Source organism: Canis lupus, chromosome 14 (genome assembly GCF_003254725.2).
Source record: "Canis lupus dingo isolate Sandy chromosome 14, ASM325472v2, whole genome shotgun sequence".
Classification (NCBI taxonomy): Eukaryota; Metazoa; Chordata; class Mammalia; order Carnivora; family Canidae; genus Canis; species Canis lupus.
Window position 1 is genome coordinate 11,636,304 of NC_064256.1, and position 23,423 is coordinate 11,659,726.

Consider the following 23,423-nt stretch of genomic DNA (forward strand, 5'->3'; position numbering starts at 1 on the left):
TAAACTATAGTATCATTTAAACATTAAATATTAAATTGCAATTCAAAATGTGTGTGTGTGTGTGTGTGTGTATGTGTGTGAGAGAGAAAGAATAGTTCATGGCCTAGAAAAGTGCTAAAATACAATAAATGTGTGTAAAAGGAGAACAGATTTTTAAAAATATATTGCTTATACTTGAGGAAGATGTTAGAAAGATTTTCGTACCATATGCTCACAAGGATTGTTCGAGTGACAAGGTTATAGGTGATTTTAATTTTCTTTATTTTCATATTTGTATTTCCTAAATTTTCTATAATGAGAAACAAGGTTGGATTAGATGATACATCTTTTCAAAAAGTATTTTTTTCTCTAGCTGTTTTTTTTCACATTTCCCTTAATAAAATATAAATATGTGTGTGTGTATATATGTGTGTGTGTGTGTGTGCATTAAATGCCATTGTTGTTAATGGCAGTGTGTTTCCACATTTTAATTTATCTGAATTAAGATAATAATTTAAATAATATCTACAATTAAGCTGTAAAATAAAAATATAACCTAGTAAAGGTAGACCTGACCTGCATTTGACCAACTTTTCCAGTGTTTGCCTTTTCTAAAATCTAAATTATTTTACAGAGCTCTGTTGAATGATAAATTCAATATGCTATTGTGTTTTTTTTTGTTGAAGATGGAGTATTCCATTTAATATTTGAATGTCCACTATGAGAGCCAGCCTTTCTAATAGTAGTCTTTTACTTTGCCTTTTCCATGCCGTTACCATTCTTAAGTAATTCGATAGAATTAAAACTAAGCTAAATAAGTGCTTATCTGCTTAGTAAACTCAACTTTCCTTCTTCAGAAATGTACTTTATTGTTTATCAACCTTTTCATTAAATAAGCTAAATTCATGTTTTTTTGTTGTGTGCCTTTTTTAATAAAAATGTTTCAGACTTGTCAAGTTGCTCTTAATTTTGCCAATGAAGAAGAAGCAAAAAAATTCCGAAAAGCAGTTACAGACTTGTTGGGCCGGCGACAAAGGAAATCTGGTAAACTTTTTTTTTTTTTTAAACATGAGATGGCAAAGTATGGCTCATGGGACAGATCTGGCCCACCACTTATTTTTATAAATAAAGTTTTAGTGAGACACAGTTGTGCTCATTGACTTACATTTTGTCTGTGTAATACATCTAATGGCTGCTTTTTTTGTCACAACAATAGTTGGATAGTTACAACAAAGACCATATAGCATGCAAATCCTAAAATATTTATTCTCTGTCCCCCCCCCCCCAAAATGTGCTAATCCTTACTTAAGAGAAATATTTTTATTAAGAACTAATTTTTTTCAGGTTTACTTAAGAACTCATTCTAATAATCTTTTTTTTGTTGTAACATTCCATAAATACTGCCTCTAACACTTGCATTTTTATGGCATTGTTCTTACATTCTTAGAATATTAAATACTTTGTGAACAAAGACTTTTAGGCAAGCATAGAAGCAAATAAGCAAAGTTGCAAACACAATCTATGAACATTGTTTTGTCTTTATTTTGTCTCTACTGTTGTCTATTATAAAACCGTAAGGAACTTAGTTTAGCACATGAGACTGTAATACATATGAAATAATTAGAGAATGATGCAGGAGAGTATAAAATTTTAAATTTATTGATATAGAAATATTTGACAACAGTGTACTAGGCCTTTCTGTTGTGAAGTGGAAGATGGATGATTAGGAAAGGTGAACCTCTCTAAAATCATCATCCTAAGCAGATCAGTTTTAGGAGAAGAAAGAACATATGGGAGATGTGATCAGCAAATAGATCCCCTTAAAACTAGCCAAGCTGTTTACTCCTTAAAAAGTTTTTCTGTATATCTGGCGGTGTGTGTTACCATAGTTCTGAAGATCAGTATATTTCAGGATGTGCTTTACCACCAAGAGGGAGTAAGCCATGAAAAAATAAGACATTGGATCCAGAAAACAGGAATGTAAAATCATGTATTCCATTTTGTACATCTTTATTGTTATTTTAATGAGTTTCCAAGAGGGTGGTGAGGTAGAAATGAAAATAAAATGAACTAAGTTGTTGCCTCACAATTGCCTTCTTATTATATCTCAATTGATGAGTACATAGAATTATTAGGGACCTATTTTTTGTTACTTCTATTTGGGACCAAGGATATTTACTACTTGATTCCATGCTAGGAAGGGGTTTAAATGTACAGAATCATTTATGGTTCAGTGCCCTATTTCAGTGACATGTGGTGCTAAGCCATGGTGCTCTCTGGGGTACCTTTTAGTTAGAATATATGACATTTCCAAATCAAAACAAGTAAAAATATTTCTTAAAATACATAATAATTGACTTTGAAATAGGAAGGTCACTTAAAGGTGTCTTTCAGCTGGTACAGGAATTTTGTTTTATGTAGATCCTAAACTTTTAAAAGCATGGTGTTTCCAAAACAGAAAGATCACATTAGGGAGACAGCTGATTCATCACTGGGTAGCACTTCGTGCTAAGTCAAACTCCAGCCTTGCTTCTCTCTAACTTAGATGTATAGAGTCTGACTTTTGGAGCAACGAAGAATTAGATTATTTTCTTTTCCTCTCAGGAGTCGTTTAATATTGGAAGCCTTCTATTGTGTTATGCCTTCACTTCTTAGTTTAACCAGTTTCAGTTTCTTACTCCTCACACGGTGTAGTTTATAGATGCATCATCCTGAATACTGTGGTCCAAATCCACTATAGAGATTTTTATGTCTTCTTCATGTGGTCCAGATTTGGAGAAGTCTGTAGTCAAATTTGAACACAGTACTCCACAAACTAGTCTTACTTATTCTTTGATGTTAAAACACCTCTTGATTTGATTAAACACTGTTCTGCTAATGTTTCTAGCCAGTACCCTCACACCAGTAACTCCCATTCTTCTTTGTTCACCAGATCTTCCCCTTTTTTCATATGAATGGCTCTCAAGCCAGAATAGTGACTTATTTGTAAATTACTTTTTAGAACTTAACCTCTGAACTTTATATTAATCTCAGTATATTTCCGTATCTGTATTATCATCAGTTTAAGAAGTTTTTCCTCTCTGGTTGCAGAGATCATATCACCTGGGAAATGGGAGATTGACATTCATTGACATAGATAGGACTTGCTTATGTCAAATATTTTAGAAAGTTACTTCATCAGACCACCAGATGGAGTAATAAATTTATGTTTCCCATTGCCAAGATTTTTTAACTTGTCCCTCAGTTAAATCCTATTGATTTTAGTTTATATCTATTTATAAACTAATTACTTTATTATATCATTATTTATGGGTATTTCTCTTATAATTTTAGACAGTTTCATATTTGAAAATCTGTGGAAATTACATTTTTAAAAAAATTCTTCAACGACTTTTGAGTTTCTTAAAGCCAAAATGATATCAAACCTGGTATGTAAGAGTGCAAAAGATTGATAGTTCTCCTGGTTTTACTCCTTCCTGATCTGCTATAGCTTTTTATTATTATTTGATCTGCCTCAGTGATCAGATCTTCCTCAGTATTCTCATTACCCTTGTGCTTTCATTCAGTCCTGTGGCTTTGAAAACTGTCCATATGCTGATGCCTCCCCAAATTTTATCTACATTGCTGACCTCTCCCCCAAGCTTCAGGCTTGTTTACTTCATTTGGACATAAGAATAGCCTTCAAACGTAACATGTCTGAGCAGAACATTTGATCCATGTTCCCTAACCCCAGTTAGACCCATTCCTACTCCTCCCCTCATCTTCCCCAACCTGGTAAAGGGCTCCATTCTGGTTCACCATGGTCTCTTATAAATCCAGTGAATCTGTTGTCTTTGTTTTCAAAAACATAATGTGAATCTATTTCTCATTGCCTCTGCTGCTCCCCTAATCTAAGCCACCGTCATTGGTCAACTGGACTACTGTAACTCCCTCACTAGTCTCCCTGCTGTCACTCAGTGCCTCCTACAACCTCTTTTCCACATTGTAGCCAAAGTTAACTTTTAAAAACATAGATTATGTCACTTGCCCTACTGAAAACCCTATAGGATCTTCCTATCATATATGGAATACAGTCTGTATTCCTTACCATGGCCTGTGAGACCCTACGTGGTGATCCAAGTCCCTGGCTCTCCTTCTGATTTATCTCCTTTTGCTCTTCTGTTGGCTCACTCCAGTCCAGGCTTTATGATGTTCCTTCGTGCTGTTCCTCCTTAGGGCCTTTAAAAATGTTCACTCTCATTTTATTCAGATGTCAGTTCCTCAGAGAAACCTTTCTTAACTACTTGTACATTGACTTAGGAATAAGACCAAATTTAGGTGAATTAATTGATTTTTATGTTGATGTTTGTATTACATATGTCTAATAATACTATTTTAATTTATTTTCAAACAGAGAAGAGGCGAGACCCCCCAAATGGTAAGCTCTTTGATACAAATTATTGATCAAGAAGATTTTAGATTGTAGTTTAATCCCTTTAGAAACATGTATCATACATTAATACTTAATGTTTAATATCTGTCATCAAATACTATTATGTCATTTTGAAATAACAAAGATGACTCTTAGAAATATACTATACTTTGGCTTTTTTGTAGGATGAAGGAGGACTAGAGAGGGTAATGATCACTATTATATCTTCATTTTGTATTGATTGATTAAGTTCAGAATCTGTATAATCCTGACTTAATGTCTTCCTTAAAGGTGGTAAATTTTGTGTAGCAACTTGTTCATTTCCTATGTTAAGATTTATGTTTTTTTCTTATTTCAAAATATTATTTCACACTGGTAATATGAAACTGGCCCCTATAAGAATGAGCACTGACTTTAATAGTGTGTTTTAAACTAATAATAGCTGTATATAGCCTTCCTTAATTTGATGATGAGCAAGCACTTGAGGTATTGAGAATTCATTTTAAAAAAGCCAAACATGTATACTGGAAAGTAAAAGCAGAATTCCAAAATGAAAAGGAAAAGTCCCAGATCTTTAGGGCAGAGATTCTCATCCTGGACTTCATAAATCCTCCCTGAAATAGTGTGCTAAATTTTTAAGTGTATATATTTTCTCTGAAGGTAGAGGATGCGGAGCTTTCATCACATTTAAATGAGGTCCCTGACTCTGGATGTAAGGAATCATTGCTTCAGGAATCTTCATTATAATGGAGAATAAGGCTTTTTTATTTTTATTATTTTTTTAAACATCTTGCATCCTCTCATCAGAATTTAGATGAATTATTCAGGGAAACATATAATCTATGACAACTATTGGTGATTGTTAGGGTTTGTTTCTTTTAAAAAGATATATTGCTTTCTGATTTTGTCCTTAAATTTGTTTTCCTGTTATAAAAACATGAACTAAATATTGCTGTATTAAGTTTTGGATTATTTACCTTATAATTTTTCAAAAAAATGACTACCTCCAGTAGGGCTTACTTTGTGCTAGGTATTATATACTTTGTCTTTAAATGGAAATTTTAATACTTAATAGGACTGCTGTGGGGATTAAAAGAAGTAATCAAAGTACTTAGCATAGTACTTACTAAATACTTGTTATCATGAAGACGACAATGACAACAATAATTATAGCAGCTACTATTTAATGATTATTTACTACCAGCCAGGCACTGCCCAGCAGTCTAATGAAGTGGCTGCTATTATCCCCATTTTATAGAAGAGCAAATGGGCACAGGTAGGTACTTGTTCAGGATCACAAAACTAGTAAGTGGTAGAGCAGGATGCAGTCTCAAGAAGTCTTAACTTCACAGCCTGGCCCCTTAATCACTATGCTACATCCATAAGGTTTTGAAGGAGGAGCTGAGACCTGGAAAGGGTAAATAACATGCCTTAAGTTACGCAACTAATACATGTCAGAGACAAAGGATACAGGAGCTGCTGAGTCAGAAGTCCTTGATCTGTGAACTTTTACGATGTGTTAGAATTTTTTCCCTTGTTGTGTGCTCAATATTTTAATCCTTTTGAATTTATTATTCTGCAGTCTGCAAGTGGTATTGAGTACCAATGGGGAAGGCTTCCTAGCAGTGGTATGAGAAAGTAATCTGAGATTTTAAAGTGCAGATGTTGTATAAATAATATAATTAAAGTTAACGATATAAATACTTTATGGAGTTCTCAAAATTTTAATCTTTTCAATACATATAAAATGTACTTCTGAAGAGGCACCTAATCCATGAATACACAGAATTTGTTTGTGTGTGTATATATATATATATATTTTAAGATTTTATTTGAGAGGGAGAGGGAGCTCTGAGTGGGAGGAGCAGAGGGGGAAGGGAGGGAAAGAGAGGGACAAGCAGACTGTGCTAAGATATAAGATAGATCATGACCTGAGCCCAAACCAAGAGTCTGACACTTAACTGACTGAGCCACCCAGGCCCCACCATGAGTTTGGATATTCTTTATGTGTCAGTGGAGTCTCACAATTTTATTACTCCTGGTAGGAGAGGTACTCAAAGAGAGTTACTTTTGTGTGATCACTCTTGATTTTAAATCTTTAGATTTGTAGTTTTAACTTTTTGGCACAATGATTCCAAACTTCTTTTCATTAAGTGAGATTTTAAAAAAATAGTATTATTAAAAGGCAAAATTATATGGCATGTGTTGCCAGCATTTGTATATTTCTTTATAAAATATACATATAATATGGTATTAATATATTACATACACAATAAAGGATGAAATAATTATTAATAGAAATTTTAATATTTTTTCCTGCTGTGCAGTCATTTGTCTTGCTCTCTTCACTATGTGAAGACCTCTGTTTTAAGGACAGCATATTACTTTTCTGCATTTGATACACAACTAGGAGGTGCAGTGGACACCTTAACCACCTTGCGATGTCCATGCAGGTGCTTTGTCTTAAATCTTCATTTGGATGATCAGTTTAGCAGATTTTTTCAAATTGTAACTATTAAAAAGACACTTTATGTAGAAGTAACATATATTCCTGAAATGCAATTCAGTGTCTTCCTCACTAACTCCTAATTCATACATCTTTCTTTTTTCTTTATCGGTCAGTCTCACCTTTTAGCTTAGACGCTTTCCAATGATTTGTTCTCAGCTTCATGACTGCTTGACATCAGAGGCCTCTGGGCCACCTGTTTCTCAACTATTTTACCTTGGTGAGAGTTCTCTGCTTTTTATGTAATTAAGGGGAAGACTTTAGTTTGTTCTTTTAGTTTTAAAATTAACTAGAAATGCTGTTCAGTGAAAATATTAAAAAGCCTTTTCTGTGACAGTTGTCTTTAACCAGAAGATGGTAATTTTTCATTTGGGGTTTTTTTTTTGTTTTTTTTTTTTTGGAAAAAAGAAAGAAGGGGGGAGAGAGAGAGAGAGAGAGAGAGAGAGAGAGAGAAAGAAAGAAAGAAAGAAAGAAAGAAAGAAAGAAAGAAAGAAAGAAAGAAAGAAGAAAAGAAAAGGCCCCCTCCATTATATATGTATTTAGTATATGTTCTTAGGATAAGTATAATTTCATAAATGAAATAAATTAATCTCTACGAGAAGTGATTTAAGAGTATCTCCATTACCAAATCTTCCATAAGCTTTAGTAAAAAAACATCTGGGCCTCCACAGGTTGTCAATCCTTTTAGTTTGTCACTTTTGAAACAAATATTTAATTGAGCTCTAGAACACCATTTTAAACGTATTTCCGAACACCTTCAAATTCTAAAGCAAATGACTGTTATCAACAGAAATAACCAAGTACCTAATCTCTTGATTATGTAGGAAACTTTTTTCCTAAATTTTGAAAGTTACTAGTAAATATTTATTGAATGATGAACTGTTGAAATATATAAACTGAGAGAACTAATTGGTAAGGAAGTGATATATGATAACATTGGTAAAGTTAGCATTATCAATCATCTTATAGTTTGACTTTAGTGTAAAATAGCACAGTAGTAGTTAAAGAAAGGGTAGTGGACTAGGAACCACGGTAGCAGAATTCACCTTTGCTTGTGTCACTAATTGTGTGTCACCTGAACTCTTCTCATCCTTAGTTGTCATCTATAAGATGAAAAGTTTAGAAAAACACTCTAATTTCCCAGATAATGTTAATTTTCTGTACATCTCTATAATTTGGATTTTCCTATATAGACTTAAATAAGGTTTTAACCAATACTAATGAAATTCATGTGTAATGACACTAAATAGCTAACTCAAAGACTTTATAAACTACTTGACAGCCTTGTAACAGTATATCCACATCTCCTTTTGGGGTAGGGGGAGGAGGGGAAAAACAATCTGACTACAGTGTGAGTTAAACTTTATTATTCATTCCGCATACCACTTCTGTTTGGTTCCTGTCTTCTTTAGCCTTGAACTTTCTTTAGACATAGCTGAATTATTTTCTGTAGTGAGTTGTGAATCAGGCTTACAAGAATCTTTATCAAATTTCCGAGAAATTTCAACTACTAAACTTAACTTTGCCCAAATCTATTACCATTTAAAACATCCATGGTATAATAATTTTTATGTAACCTAAAACGGCATAAAAAATGTTTTTATTTTTTTTTCTAAAAACTAATAGTTTTTTTTTTTTTTTTTTGGATGATGATTCTGGTTGCTGCTTTATAGTTTATACCACCTATTTCAGGAGGGTTGGTAATGTATAAGGAGAGTGCCTCACTGATACTCCTCTAAGTCTTAAGTTACTTCTTAAATTCTATTAAGTATAAACATAAAAGAGTAAACAGTGATTCGCAAGCATCTTACTGTGGGTGGTGTTGCTGATACTAATTTGTAAAGCTAAATTATTAGAGGGAAGGCAAAAAGGGAAAGATGAGAAGTAAAAACAGATCAGTAGATAAGCCTTTGAGTATGACACCAGTTTAATCCTCTAACACTTGAATTCTGGGAATTCTCAGTAAGTCCCTTACTTTGTGAAACTACGGTAAACACTGAAATCTGATACCTGAACGAATGTGAAAAATCTAAGCATATCAACTATTCAGTTAGCCTTCTGTATTGCACAACTAATCCTTAATTATTGATCCAGTTATTTTTATTATTCCTTGACTGAATCAGCTCATTTTAATGATCTTGTCCATATTATTCACTAGCATCCATTCTTCTCAAATAACAGTTTCCTTATCTCTTGCCAATATGAGCAACTTCCCATGGAATTTTACATGAAAATACAAATAGAACTTTTAGACACGTACATATAAGTAGACTTCGAATATGAAGGGAAGATAGCTGAATTTTGGTGATATTAAAAATACAAATCTTTCCAAAATGTTTACTTGTCCGATAAGGTGGAAGATGCCTTTTGTAAATTTATTTTAGTTCTATTTCATCTTTAATAGAGTTGAAAGAACATGGGTTATATATAATTTACCCATTTAAACATTGTTCTTTCAGGTAAATTTAATGAATAAGCTACATTCGAGGTTTTCAGTGAAATTGAATTAAAGTCAAATTGGCATTTAGTTATCACCTAATGTACGGGTAGCCTGTAATTTCTTGGGATTTTTGTTTGCCATTCTTTGATTGTGTCAGGAGTCCTCAAGACCACCCCATGGTTGATTTGCTGGAAGAACTTAATAGAACCATAAAGTGAGGTGCTCATGGCAAAGATTCACAACAGTGAAAGGATATAAAACAAAATCAACAAAGGGAAAGACACCTAGGGTTAGGTCTGAGGGAAACCGTACACAACTTTGCCATGATCTTCTTCCATTGGAGTCAGAAAGGATGCACATAATTCTTCCACTAATAAATTGTTAAAACACATGTGAAATGTCCCAAAGAGAAACTCAGTAGGGATTCAGTGCCGAGCTTATTGGGTGCTACTTTCACATAGTCCTCCTTTGTCTAGCACATACCAAGGTTCTAGTTTCCCAGAAAAAAGTAGGCATTTAGCCTTAAGTACATTGTTAGCACAAATAGTTGAGGCACAACTAGCCCATCTTCTTAGAGAATGATAAAAACCTTCTTGGAATTCTATTTTCCGGATGCCAGCTCAAAGCAAACCTTTAAGCCTAAGGATGGCAGTCTCAAACCTGCTGTGTTAACTGTTTCTCTGTGCAATTTTGGTTGCATTTTATTCAACATTTTAAAAGTTGTCATTAATGTACTCATCTCAGAAATTTAGTCTAAGAGGTTTTATCAGAGAATCCTATATTAAAGTGGACTCTACAGAATATGTGATACCATTTAGTTAAATTTGTAAGGAATTTTTAAATTGAATACATTTAATTTAGACTCTCATGCTTTTAAGACCAAGAATATTTTTGTGAATTTAGAACAGATTTTGTATATTATGTTTAGTGTCACTCCTAAGGGTTCTATTAAATAATATATGAAAATGCTGAGATATTTTCACTGTTGATTTTTGTGGAAGATTAGTGTTTTGAGAATTTTTCAATCTTGTTAAGCCCTGTACTTATAATGGTCAATGTGCATATATGTTGATAGGGAAAATATTATTGGACTTACATGTGGTAGTTTTGGAAAATATAGTAGTAATAATTGTATAAGTAATTTTTCCCCTCATGGACTAATAAAGTTGAAATAAGATTAGATTTGTCAGATTTTTTTAAAAAGTATATGCTCTTTTTAATTTTTATTATTCTTGTTATATGATACCACTTTACCAACAAGTAATATGATGCATGTGAGGCTATCATAGTCAAAATTTAATGCATTAGACCAATTAAATTTCAATTTTTACTGAAAATTTATATTTTCAATGAAATTTAGTGTTATAAGTTCGCTTTGAAATAACATCTATGCTAATGTGTTTAAGAATTTATGATAGGCTTTTGAAATTTAGGCAGTACTTTATCCTTATTTATAAAAAATTCACCTGCAAGTTCAAAATTTAAATATATATGTGAAGTGGTCCTACTTCAGAGAAAGATATTTGTTATAAATTATTTTTTTTGTTATAAATTATTAATATAATAATTGTTATCTTAAATTATATCCCTTTCATATTGTTTTGCAGGTCCTAATCTACCCATGGCAACAGTTGACATCAAAAATCCAGAAATCACAACCAATAGATTTTATGGTCCACAAGTCAATAACATCTCCCATACCAAAGAAAAGAAAAAAGGAAAAGCTAAAAAGAAGAGATTAACCAAGGCAGATATTGGAACACCAAGCAATTTCCAGTGAGAGTTCTTTTTGTTTTTCTTATCTTGATATACTCATTGCTGCTTTTGAGTTTTACCTTATTAGAAAATTTTGTTTTCTCTCTGGGAGAACCCTTACATGTATTATTTGCATACCTTTTTCACTATAGATTTTGGTGGAAGTCCCCCCCCGCCCCTTAAGGCTATTATAGCTCACTAGAGTTTCTATGAATCTTACAGTTATTTACTTTTCTACCCGTCAGGAAAGAAAGATGGAAGTCGTTTCTTTAAATAATTGTTGGACATAATGATTTCTTACTTTTTTCCTATAAATGTTATTTGGAAATTTTTTAGAAGCACTGCCTTAATTCATTTGAGCTGCTATAACAGAATACCATAGACAGAGTAGCTTAGAAGTAGCAGAAATTTATTTCTACAGTTCTGGAGACTATAGAAGAGACAGGCAAAATTTAGTGTCTGGTGAGGTCCCCACTGCTTGGTTAATAGACAGCTGTTTTTTTGGCTGTCTCCCTCTTACGTTGGAAGAGGGCAGGAGAGCTCCCTGGGCCCTTTTTTTTTTTAAGGGCACTAATCCCATTCTGAAATCCATTCTCAAAACCTAATCACCTCCCTAAATCCTTGCCTCCAAATACTATCACATTGGGGATTAGGTAAACATAGGAATTGTTAGGGGACACAAACATTTAGTTTATAGTAGGCATCAAACCTTTGGTATTTATCTGACCTATTTTAAGCATTTTCAATACATCATTTCATTAGCTCATTACAAAACTATCCTCTCATCCTCTCATATAATGCTTGTATTCTTCTGTTAGTTTGACAGTTGAGGAAATGGATGCTCAGAAAGATTGTGCAAAAATGTTAAAATTCATTTAGCAGAACCACTGCTAGAATCCTGGCCTCCTGACTCCTCACACAGTTTTTCCCTGAATATGAGTATGTCTGTGAGAATTATTAGTTCAGGCTCAAAATTTATTGGTTGGATTGGATTTCATATATTTTATGCTTTAAATGTTCTTTATGTATTTTCTTTATGTATTTATATGTATTTTTTTTGTCTACTTCTTTAGGCATATTGGACATGTTGGTTGGGATCCGAATACTGGCTTTGATGTAAGTGTCTTTGCAAGCCATAAATGTTATTGCTCTAAATATGTGGGAATACTATGGCCTTTGTGTAGGTTTTTATTATTATTCTTTTTTTGTGAGTTCTAGCATTTATTTGAATGTGTTTATGTATATATTCCACTGAGGTTGGAAGTCTTAGTGTTGTTCTGTCATTTATGGCTATGTCTCTAAAGACAAAGATTTTATTTTTTAATTTATTTTTTTAAAGATTTTATTTATTCACGAGAGACACATAGAGGCAGAGGTAGAAAGAGGCTTCATGGAGGGAGCCCGATGTGGGACTTGATCCTGGGACCAGGATCACACCCTGAGCTGAAGGCAGACACTTAACTGCTGAGCCACCCAGGTGTCCCTAGACAAAGGTTTTATACTCCTTTGGTTTATATACTATAACATAGGGACACCTGAGTGACTCAGTTGCTTAAACGTCCAACTCCTGGTTTCAACTCCAGTCATGATCTTAGGGTCATGAGATTGAATCCCACGTTGGCTCTGTGCTCAGCATGGAGTCCGCTCAAGGTTCTCTCTCTCCCTCTCCCCCTGCCTCCTCTCCCTGCTTGCACATGGACGTTCTCTCTTTCTCTCTCTCAAATAAATAAATAATCTTATATACTGTGATATAAAATTCTTGGGTGTTAAAAGCCAAGAGAAGAAAATCATTTCTGCTAACTGATCATTTTAGGGGAATGTATGCCAAATTACTGGAAAGTACTATAATCAAATTTTGAATATCCAGTTATTAAATTATCTAGATCTTTTCATTCTTTATGGCAGTTTTTGCCATTATTTAATTTATAGTACCATGAGCAAAGTAGGCAAAACTGCTGGCAAAAATAAGTGTTTTTAACATTTTTATCTATTTTGGTTGCTTAAGTAATATGTTTTTCCCATTTGACTGATAATCTAGGTTTGGGAAAATTATTTTGAAGAGAAATATGATTTGTGATTGGGGGCAGAAATCCTTCTGGTTATTTTTGTTATAACTGCAATGTTAACTCCACATTTATTGAATGCTTCTTTGTGTTGGGCTCTGTACAGGATGCTGAGGTTGTAAGGAGGCCCTTTCCTCAAATTTTCAAGTTGATTTATTTTTTAAATTTGTGTTTATATTTAAGTCTTATTTAGAAATAGGAGAGATATCTTAATCATGAATGAGTGAGATAGATTCCTTCTTTTTGAAGATAGGGAACAAAAAGGGAAAAAATTATTCTTTGTTCTTATCTTTTTTATTTTTTTTTAAATAAGGGAGTTTAGTTGGCTTATAAATAATCCATGTTAAAAATATATAAATTTAAAATAATTTTATAGAGGGCACAGGTGAGAACTAAATTTGAATGTGATCATGTGCTAATTTTTTAAAAATTGGGATACATTTTATAGTTAATAGTTATTTTATCTGTTGTAGCTGAATAATTTGGATCCAGAATTGAAGAATCTTTTTGATTTGTGTGGAATCTCAGAGGCACAACTTAAAGACCGAGAAACATCAAAAGTTATATATGACTTCATTGAAAAAACAGGAGGTGTAGAAGCTGTTAAGAATGAACTACGAAGGCAAGGTAATATTTTTTTTCTATTGAGGCATTCTAATCTTTTTTTTCTTGTGAATCTTTTGAAGTCAGTTTCATGGAAGACAGCTACACATACTCATGTGAACTTTCCTTAAGCAAAATACTAAAATTTTAGATAAGTAGTTTGGTCTGGCTGCTTTGCATTATTTTGCTGTAACCAAAAAATTTGATAAGATTTTTCTTCTTAAATATTAAAAAGTCTTACATTGGGTACCTGGTGGCAACTGTGTGGCTCAGTCAGTTAAGCATCGGACTCTGATACCAGCTCAGATCTTGATTTCTAGGTTGAGTTCAAGCCCCATGCTGGGTATATAGCCTACGTAAAAAAAATTTTAAGAAGTCTTATATTAAATTCATGAATATCCATACAAAATCTTTTGACTATTCTATTTTAGAATAAAAAATTATAGCTGCCTAGTATTTTACTTAATGAACCTTAGAAACCACCATTAAAGTTGTTTTTATTACAGCTCAGAAGTAGTAATTTAAAAATAATCATTGTCTAGTCAGTGATGTATAAGTATTTTCAGAAATAAATAATGAAAACCTGTTTAATTTGAAATACATTTTTTTCTTGATGAAGTATAAACTTTGTCATTTAATACCTTGAGAATACAATTTGCATCCTTTTAAGATCTGATATTTTATTTAAAGCACCTTGTATTTTAGTTGTGTCTTAATAATTACCACAATAAAATACAAACTCAATAACTAAATTTTTCAGTATGAGCATCATCTTTTTGCCACCTTATTCATTTGAGATTGCTTTTGTTCTTCCTAGTTTTTATGTACTGGAGCAAAAACTTTAGTTAAAGCATTTTTCTGAAGAATTTAATGGTCATTTTAAATTAGGTATTTGACTTACCTATATCTTTTTCACTAATGATGTTCATTCAGTCTTTTCATTAATTCAGATATTCTGTAAACATTTTTATGCCAGCACTGGTTTTCATTCAGGATATTTAGATGTAAATAAAAGGTTTCTGTCCTCAAAAATCTTATACTGTAGTGTGGAAACAGATATGTAAACAAGCATACAGTCAAAAATTGCTATTGTAGAAACACAATGTTAGTTTTAATGAAACTAGTATGATCCTAATTTATCTTATTTTTTGAAAAAATTACATTTCCAGATTCTATGGATTTTTAATAAAAACGTCTTGGGCATAGCACCATTGTTTTTAAATGCTCCCAGAGTAAGTCACATTTACTATTAGTGTGTTTCTTGCCTCTCTCTTTGTGCACTGTTACCACGCACCTTGACATTACTCTATCAAATGTCACCTGGCGTCTCTCTGAGCTCTCTGAATCTATAAATTTATAAATCATTCCTGACATATAGTAGGTCATGCATACACCTGCTGTCATACCTGAATTCCTGTACTAAGAGTTGACTATATTAATGTGATTGGATTTGTTTTTAAAATTTTATCATGATTGCTTTTTATTCTAGCTGCTTTAAGCAAGGTCTTCCCTTAATTCAGTTACCTAAAACAAAAAAATAATACAGGCATTAAAAAAACATGCTTTGGGAACAAAGTTAAATTCTTTTCATACTCAGGAACTTCTCTCTCAATGTGGAATCTTTTGGATACCGAAGAATGACATTATAGAAGGTTTTTTAAAAGGAAGAATAAAAAGACTAATGATTTATTAAGGAACTGTTTTCTAGGCAGAACATATAATGTGTTTAGAAGCATAAAAAGAAATTTATGAAGTTGTCTTAATACATTCTATTAAAAAAATTATATATACTTTGTAAAATCTACTGAATCAAATCTCTTGAAATTTGTTTTGTAAAATTATGTAATCAGATTTTTAAAAGTAGTAGACTTGTGATTTCCAACATGTTTTTTGTGTGTCTTTGCAATTGTTTGAAGACCATTAATTCGTAATAATATGCTATATAGGTCAATCACAATGGAGTGGTTGTATGTGGAATGTTATTTGGCCCAGTACTCTAAATTATGCATGCTTTGATATGTTTATTTTCAAAGAAGTTAAGAGTTCATTTATCCTGCTTCCAAAGCTAATATCCAGTGAGATTATTTGCCCTCTACTCAAATGAATGTTTTTGCCATATAGAGGCTAAAGTAAAGAGAAAATTTATTTCTGTATGAGTCAGAACTCCTATTTCATCTGGATTTTTAAAAAACCCCTCTTACCCATAGCACCACTGGTTTTATTTTTGCTTATTATACTTATTCCTAGGGATTGTTTTTCACATTTGGCATTATTTGAGTAACCTAAATAAATATATACTTAGATTTTTACATGAATTTGGGTCAGGGAGGGGGTATTAGATATAAATACACAGTTCTATAAATGTCTACTCAGGGAGTTGTTGGTATTCTCATAAATTTAAATTTATGTTGAATAGCATTTTTCTGTTTGCTTTACTTTGATGAGAGTGCATGAGAGCAGTTCTTTTAGTTTCCCGATTTCTGTAATACTATATTTCTTTTAAATGTTAGTTATATTGCTTTATAGTTTCTGCTTAGAATTCCTGTAAATATCAAATATCTAGAGAGCTCTATATTCTTAATGTTGATTTGCAATAATATTTTTAAGTATGTGAGCTTTTTTTGTAGTATAACATCAAGACAATAATCATCAGTTTTTCTTCCTTTTTAACTAAATTTTGATAGTAAGTTTTATTTGTTGTAACCTTTGTTTCATGCTTTTCACTTTATTTCCTTTTGAGAAATCTAAGAACTATTGTCATCTGATTCTGGTGTTTGTGGTGACTTAAAAGTTTTGCAAGTCTATAGGCCATCAGATTTTCTCTTGGTGTGTGTGGTGTCTGCTTAGCAAGCATTTTTGTGCTTGTAAATGTCTAACTCACATTTGTGCCATCTGTTCTGTCCTATCCTTTTTAATTCTTTCACATTTTTATGTTGGGATATGGCATGTTTTTCACATACTTTTTATGTAGAAATAATACATATTATATAAAAATAGAAAGTTGGTAATACAGCTTTTTGTCATAAAAATATAGAGACCATTTCCAGTCATTTTTCAAGATAATAGAAATGCTGAACTTGTGCTCTACCCAAACTGGATGCAGTTAATAATTTACTCACAATCAATTAAGTCTTCCCTTTTCCCTAGGCAATGGTTTAATGTCTATTTAAATGAGTAATAGCTAGAGCCCAGATTATTCCAATAAATGTATTTACTGGAAGTTTGAAAGAATCTTTATTCTCTCTATTGAAGAAATATATCATTTTACATATAAAAGATTGTAGATCCAGAGTTCTCAGTGAGCCCATGAGAAATGATTTAGTAATGCTTTTTATAGAAGGATAGGGTAGGTGTTTTCCTCTTGATTAACAAACAAGTAAATCATATTTGAAATATAAACCTTAGACTGATTAAAATTGCTTGAAAGCTTTAATGTACTGTCCTATTCAGAGTATACATAATATATTTATGTCGTATCCTCCTGGTTTTGCTCTTATATTACAAAATATGTTAGAAAAGGACTTTTGCTTGTAACAAGTTTAGTAAGTCTCCTCACTTTGGATCCAGTGAGAAAATCGAGCAAATCTTAGCTGCAACACTGAGACCTCCAGTGTGCCTTGAATTGTAAATCATAGGACCTTTACCCTGTGATGGGGGACATTTAAGTAGGGGAACCCTCCTGTTTGCAGATAGATATTATTTCCACTTTTAAAATTTTATATGCAAGGTGGGACGCCTGGGTGGCTCAGTGGTTGAGCATCTGCCTTCAGCTCAGGGTGGGGTCCCGGTGTCCCAGGATCAAGTCCCATATCCGGCTCCCTGCATGGAGCCTGCTTCTCCCTCTGCCTATGTCTCTGCCTCTCTCTCTCTGTGTCTCTCATGAATAAATAAATTAAAAATCTTAAAAAAAAAAAGTTTATATGCAAGGAGACAATACCCTGTGAGTATTGGTCTTTCTGCCTATATTATCTAATTTTTATGATTATTTTTGATAGCATGTTTTTATAGCATGTTTCCCATGACTGTCCCAAATTAAATTGGAAGATACCATTTTATTTCCTTTGAAATGAGGGTTTTATCCCTCCTCTCTGATATCACTGTATTATTGAACATCTAAAGGTAGTTGTTATTATTTGTAATTAAGGTTGGTATTTGTATTTTGTAAGATTGTAGAACTACCCATCACTAATATAGTTTATATCAGTAAATATACATAGTTTTTATGAATTCTAGGATTTCTCTACTCCTAAAATAGTTATTTTTTCTAAAATAGTTAATTTTTCTATCCAGTCTTTAAATGAATGGAAAAATAATGAAGTTCATTATTATCTAAATTTGTGTATACTGTTGGTAAAATCATGCCTCCAGAAATGTAATAAATGTACTTTGAATTTGTTTCCTTAGTGTATCTTACATTTTTACGTAAGTAGAAAAAGAACATGAATATCATTAATTCTAGAATGTTAATTTTTATTAATAACTTTAATTCAGCTTTTCAGTGTGTAGAAGTTCTCAGTTAATGTATTAATAGTTAATTGTGTCTCCTGAATAAATAGTTGAATATTTTACCAGAGCAACCAAACTCCCTTACTGCCATCACTAGAATTACCATTGTATAGAAATACAGAATATTATATATATTATTATATATTATAGTATATATATTTTATTTTTTTAGAAAATATAAGACAAAATATAAACAAGGTGGCAAAGGTTTAACTTTTAAAAGAAAAATATTCAATTTGGGTTTAGCTCAGATTAACTTGAATAAATTCTAATAGGTTATGCTACATCAGCTATTTAATTCTGAGTGTAAATTAATTTTATAAAATAACGAAAAGAACTCGATTCTTTAAAGAGGGAAGGTACCCATTTTTATTAAAATGTTAAATAAGACTAATTGACCAAACTGTTTAATTTTGTTGTGATATTTTTGTTATTATATAAGAAAGTGTTTATTCCTTTACTGTCAGAAGTGGTGCTGATTCCTAAAATCCGAATTCTACAGTCTTAGCTAAGAAACAAAAAGATGATCTTTAGTTGAGTATTTCTAAATAGAATTGTATCATCTGTGCTCACCAACTTTGTCAAATAAAATGCAAAGATGAGTCCTTTCTTTTTCTTGTATCATTTTTTTATACACATTGAAGTAAGTTTGTTTTTTTTTTTTTCAGTATGATGTTTGTGGAGGGAAAAAGCATGCTTTCTTTTTTCTGTTTCTATTTCAGCACCACCTCCTCCACCACCCTCTAGGGGAGGGCCGCCACCTCCGCCCCCGCCTCCACATAGTTCCGGCCCTCCTCCCCCTCCTGCCCGGGGGAGAGGCGCTCCTCCACCACCACCTTCTAGAGCTCCCACAGCTGCACCACCACCACCGCCTCCGTCCAGGCCAGGTGTAGGAGTCCCTCCGCCGCCACCAAATAGGATGTACCCTCCTCCGCCTCCAGCCCTTCCCTCCTCAGCACCATCAGGGCCTCCACCACCGCCTCCACCCCTGTCATTGGCGGGGTCAGCGGCACCACCCCCTCCACCACCACCTCCACCTCCCCCGGGGCCACCACCTCCCCCTGGCCTCCCTTCTGATGGTGACCATCAAGTTCCAACTCCTGCAGGAAGCAAAGCAGCTCTCTTAGATCAAATTAGAGAGGGTGCTCAGCTAAAAAAAGTGGAACAAAACAGTCGACCGGTATCCTGCTCTGGAAGGGATGCACTTTTAGACCAGATACGACAGGGTATTCAGCTGAAATCTGTAAGTAAACTGTACCTTTCAGTTTAGACTATCTGTCTTATGGAATTTTAAAGTAATTTATAAGACAACTTGGAAAGTCTTTAATTCACTTTCTGCTCTTTCTCTTGGTATTCATGTAACCCTTTGAATTTCTGATAGTTTTACATACCATCAAACACACACATTGATACCTACTCTTGTGTAACCCATACTTTTGTAATCAAAATATCACCCCAGAAAAAGTTCCCTCATGCCTGTTTTAGAACTTCATGTAAGGGGAATATTACAACGTGTTTGCTTCACTTCTGAATAAAATTTACTCTAAATTTAAAGAAAAATCTTTAAACCGTGAAGTAAGCCCTGCCTTTAACGAATTACAAATACCTTGGTAAGTTCAAACCATTAATTACCTTTATGGAAACTAATGTATTCTAAAGTTCCTGTGTTCTGAAATTTAGATTAGTAGGGAATCCGGTTCTGCAGAGAATTGAAAGAGTTCTAATAGAATTTTCGATCGTGGTAGTAGATAATTTTGGAATCTCTGTACTGGGTGAGGCAGAAGTTGGCAAAATGGGTTTTTTTGTTTGTTTGTTTGTTTGTTTTTTTTAAGGACCACATATAAATATTTTAGGCTTGCAGGCTATGTGGGTCTCTGTCACAACTACTCATTTCTACTGTTGAGCCATAAAAGCAACAGCATAGACAGTGCCTAATCAAATGGGCATGATTGTGTTCTATAAAGCTTATTTAGGGACACTGAAATTTGAATTACATGTAATTCTCACATGTCACAAATATTCTTCTTTTGATCTTCTTCTAGCCATTTAAAAATGTAGAACTAATTGTTTACTTGAAAAAGTTCCACAGAAATAGGACAGACTAGATGTGGCCCATGGCAGTTTGCTGACCCCTTTTCTAGAACCTAAACTGCCTATATTTACATACTTCCTTCAGGGTACATGTAGTCTGTTAGTTCCAACAGGAACATTTGCTCTGTGGGGCTTCAGATGAGTATGGACGGTAGTTCTTCTATGGAGTAAATGAAGATGAAAGAAGGAGATTTTAATAGAAAATTATTTTGTGACGTAGAGAATTATGGTAACTTTCTAAATCTCCAGAGCTTTGGCTAGGAAGAGAATGATGGATACGGAACACAGCTAATTGAATGAAAACATCTAAACATTGACATAGCACAGATTTTAAAAACTCTCTTTAGAGTGTATCTAGAGCTTTTTCTGCCAGGTGATCCACCTGTGAGCAGCCGTCTCTGTTCCCTCTCCCCCTTTAGTTTAGACTAAAGGTTTCTCAGGAACAGTTGAAGAATTTTGAATAGTTGTTAGTGGGAAGAATTAGTGTCAAAATGACCACAGCCAAGGTGAGTAACAGGTTTTAATGGAGTCATTTTCAGTGTGTAGCTTAGAATCTGTGCCCCCTCCCGCCGTGTCACTCATTCCCATATCTGCCACTCTTAACTTCCCTTTTTGTTTTTCTTTACTATTTTCTCTCTCTTCCACAATCACCTTTTATTTCTTTTTCTCATTTACTGAGACTAATAAGTTGTTATTTTTAATGAAGTTGTGTTCTCTTTTTAAAATCACATCCCATGTCATCTTTTCCTAATTTAAAAAGTTGCTGAATTAAATTCCCTATTAATTTTCCCTGTCATTACTTCTTCCCATCCCATCCCATCCCATCCCACTCTCTCCCTGCCCAAAACACCTTGTAAGTAGATCTCTACATTTTTTAGAGAGAAAAATGTGTTCCATTCTAAGCATAGGCCATCCTTACCCTAAATAATCACTTTTTAAAAAAATTAGCTGCAGAGTAATATCCTAAAGGGCATAAGTCAGTAAATTATTAGCATATTATATATGTGATCTGAGACCATAATTTTATTTCATTTTTTAAGAAACCATTCTGTGGTTGAAATTTCTCTGTGTTTCTTTAAACTGTCTATATAAATCATTTATTCAGTGATGAAAATGACTAGCATAAGATCAGATTTACTTAAAGAGCTGACAGAAAGTGTATAGGTATTCACTTACATATATTTTGAATTCCATGTTCACAGTACCTAAACAGCACTGTGTCCAAGTCAGTGCTTTAGAAGACGTATTTATGGTAGTGTTGTGCTCCTACCGTGCTACCCATGCCATGCTTGGTATTGCCAGCTTCTTCAAGGGCGTCTTTCTGCCTATGGCTGCCGCACTCCTTTGATGGCCTTCTGCTGACATGAGGCCAACACCTAAATACTAATGAATGAGTCAGTATCTTATGGAGAATTACTTTGAATATTTTTAAAAGAAAAAGATCTGTAAGTCCAGAAAGACAAGTAGTAGTATTAGAAAAGTTGTAAAGACCAAAATAAAAAGTTTGCCCTAAGAAAATTCTTTTTCTTTTGAAAATGATTTAGAATTGAAACAACTGTATGATTTCATTTTTTTAATAAAATAATTTTTATTGGTGTTCAATTTACCAACATACAGAATAACACCCAGTGCTTATCCCGTCAAGTGTCCCCCTCAGTGCCTGTCACCCACTCACCCCCATCCCCCGCCCTCCTCCCCTTCCACCACCCCTAGTTCGTTTCCCAGAGTTAGGAGTCTTTATGTTCTGTCTCCCTTTCTGATATTTCCCACACATTTCTTCTCCCTTCCCTTATATTCCCTTTCACTATTATTTATATTTATATTTATTATTTATATTTATTATTCATTTTTAATTATACCAGTATTCTACCTTTATATAAGTAATATAATTCCAGAGACAAAATAAACAAAATAAGTATTTTGTATAAATTATTGCTCAGTTTAGTTAAAGTACACTTAGAGCAGTACTTCTGAAATTTTTTTTTCCTGAATCTCTACAGAGTCCTGTATTCTCTCTTTTTAAATGAGAGTTAAGATCAGAGAATATTATTTACAGAAATTAGATTTTAATGAGACCCCTTGAGGTTGATATTTTTTTCCCCCTTGAATGTAGTTTATACTAGATAGAAGTACTTTAGTTAGGGATAGTTGGTTCAAGCCTTGTGAGGTAGGTACATTTTGAAAGCTACCTAACCTAACTGACCTCTTTGAAGAGAAGTTCTGTGCTATGAGAAGGAAAGTTTATTTTGAGTTAAAGCTTATATATACACATACACAGACACACACACACATATGTGTGTGTAATGTTACATATTAATATCATATGAGGTATGAATGTAAGTATATAAAGTTATAAAGCTTGTGAGTAAAGCTGAGTTTTCCTAGGAGAGCAGAAGTCTCTTCAGTTGCTCTTAGACATCTTAAGTGTCCTTCTCACCTAACAACTCCAGGAATCTGGGTATCATAGTTTTATAAAATGATATTCCTTGATAATAGTTTTAAAGTTTCATCAGCTAAGGCTTTGTGTACTAAAATGAAAATGAACAGAAATAATCCAGCTGTAAGGGCAAGTATTATTTAGGGAAAGGTTTGTTATTCTAAATTATAAAATATGTTGGTGGCTTTATACATTAAGGAGAATGAAATATACCTTGAATAATTATTTTAAGACAGCAATTTATTTCTTCTTAACTTAGTTAATCCTGTCATTTGCTTATTTGCTCTTTTTTTTTTTTTTAATAGGAAGTGATTCTAAAAAAGTAAGACTTTGGAGACAAAAATTTTTTGCTAAGAATTTATTTTTAAATTTTGCTAACTTTTTTTCCCCAAGGTATCTGATGGCCAAGAATCTACACCACCAACACCTGCACCCACTTCAGGAATTGTGGGTGCATTAATGGAAGTAATGCAGAAAAGGAGCAAAGCCATTCATTCTTCAGGTATATTTTCATGTGTATATGTATATTTAATTTTAATATTTGAAGTTCTATTTTCTATTTATTGTTGTTGTTGTTGTTATAGTCTGTTAGCTTTTTCCCTGCTTTTGAGTAACACTGATGTGGATTTTAG

The 23,423-nt window shown here is 33.1% G+C and overlaps 1 protein-coding gene and 1 long non-coding RNA gene across 4 annotated transcripts in view; one reads left to right on the plus strand and one right to left on the minus strand.

Moving 5' to 3' along the window:
- WASL (WASP like actin nucleation promoting factor) overlaps positions 1-23,423 on the plus strand; it is a 72,929-nt gene that overhangs the window by 44,511 nt on the left and 4,995 nt on the right. For 2 of the 3 annotated variants that reach the window (XM_025471520.3, XM_035698332.2), the window contains exons 4-10: positions 927-1,023; positions 4,373-4,396; positions 10,944-11,112; positions 12,165-12,207; positions 13,628-13,781; positions 18,986-19,506; positions 23,185-23,293. In XM_025471520.3, the coding sequence (XP_025327305.1) occupies positions 927-1,023; positions 4,373-4,396; positions 10,944-11,112; positions 12,165-12,207; positions 13,628-13,781; positions 18,986-19,506; positions 23,185-23,293 (1,117 nt within the window). The remainder of the gene's footprint in view (positions 1-926; positions 1,024-4,372; positions 4,397-10,943; positions 11,113-12,164; positions 12,208-13,627; positions 13,782-18,985; positions 19,507-23,184; positions 23,294-23,423) is intronic. The other variant, XM_049093477.1, reaches the window with a different exon arrangement.
- LOC118350552 (uncharacterized) lies at positions 13,775-19,966 on the minus strand. The gene is made up of 3 exons (XR_004804519.2): positions 19,896-19,966; positions 14,659-14,796; positions 13,775-14,109 (listed from the first exon to the last, which is right to left on the minus strand). It is a non-coding gene; the product is annotated as an uncharacterized LOC118350552 (long non-coding RNA).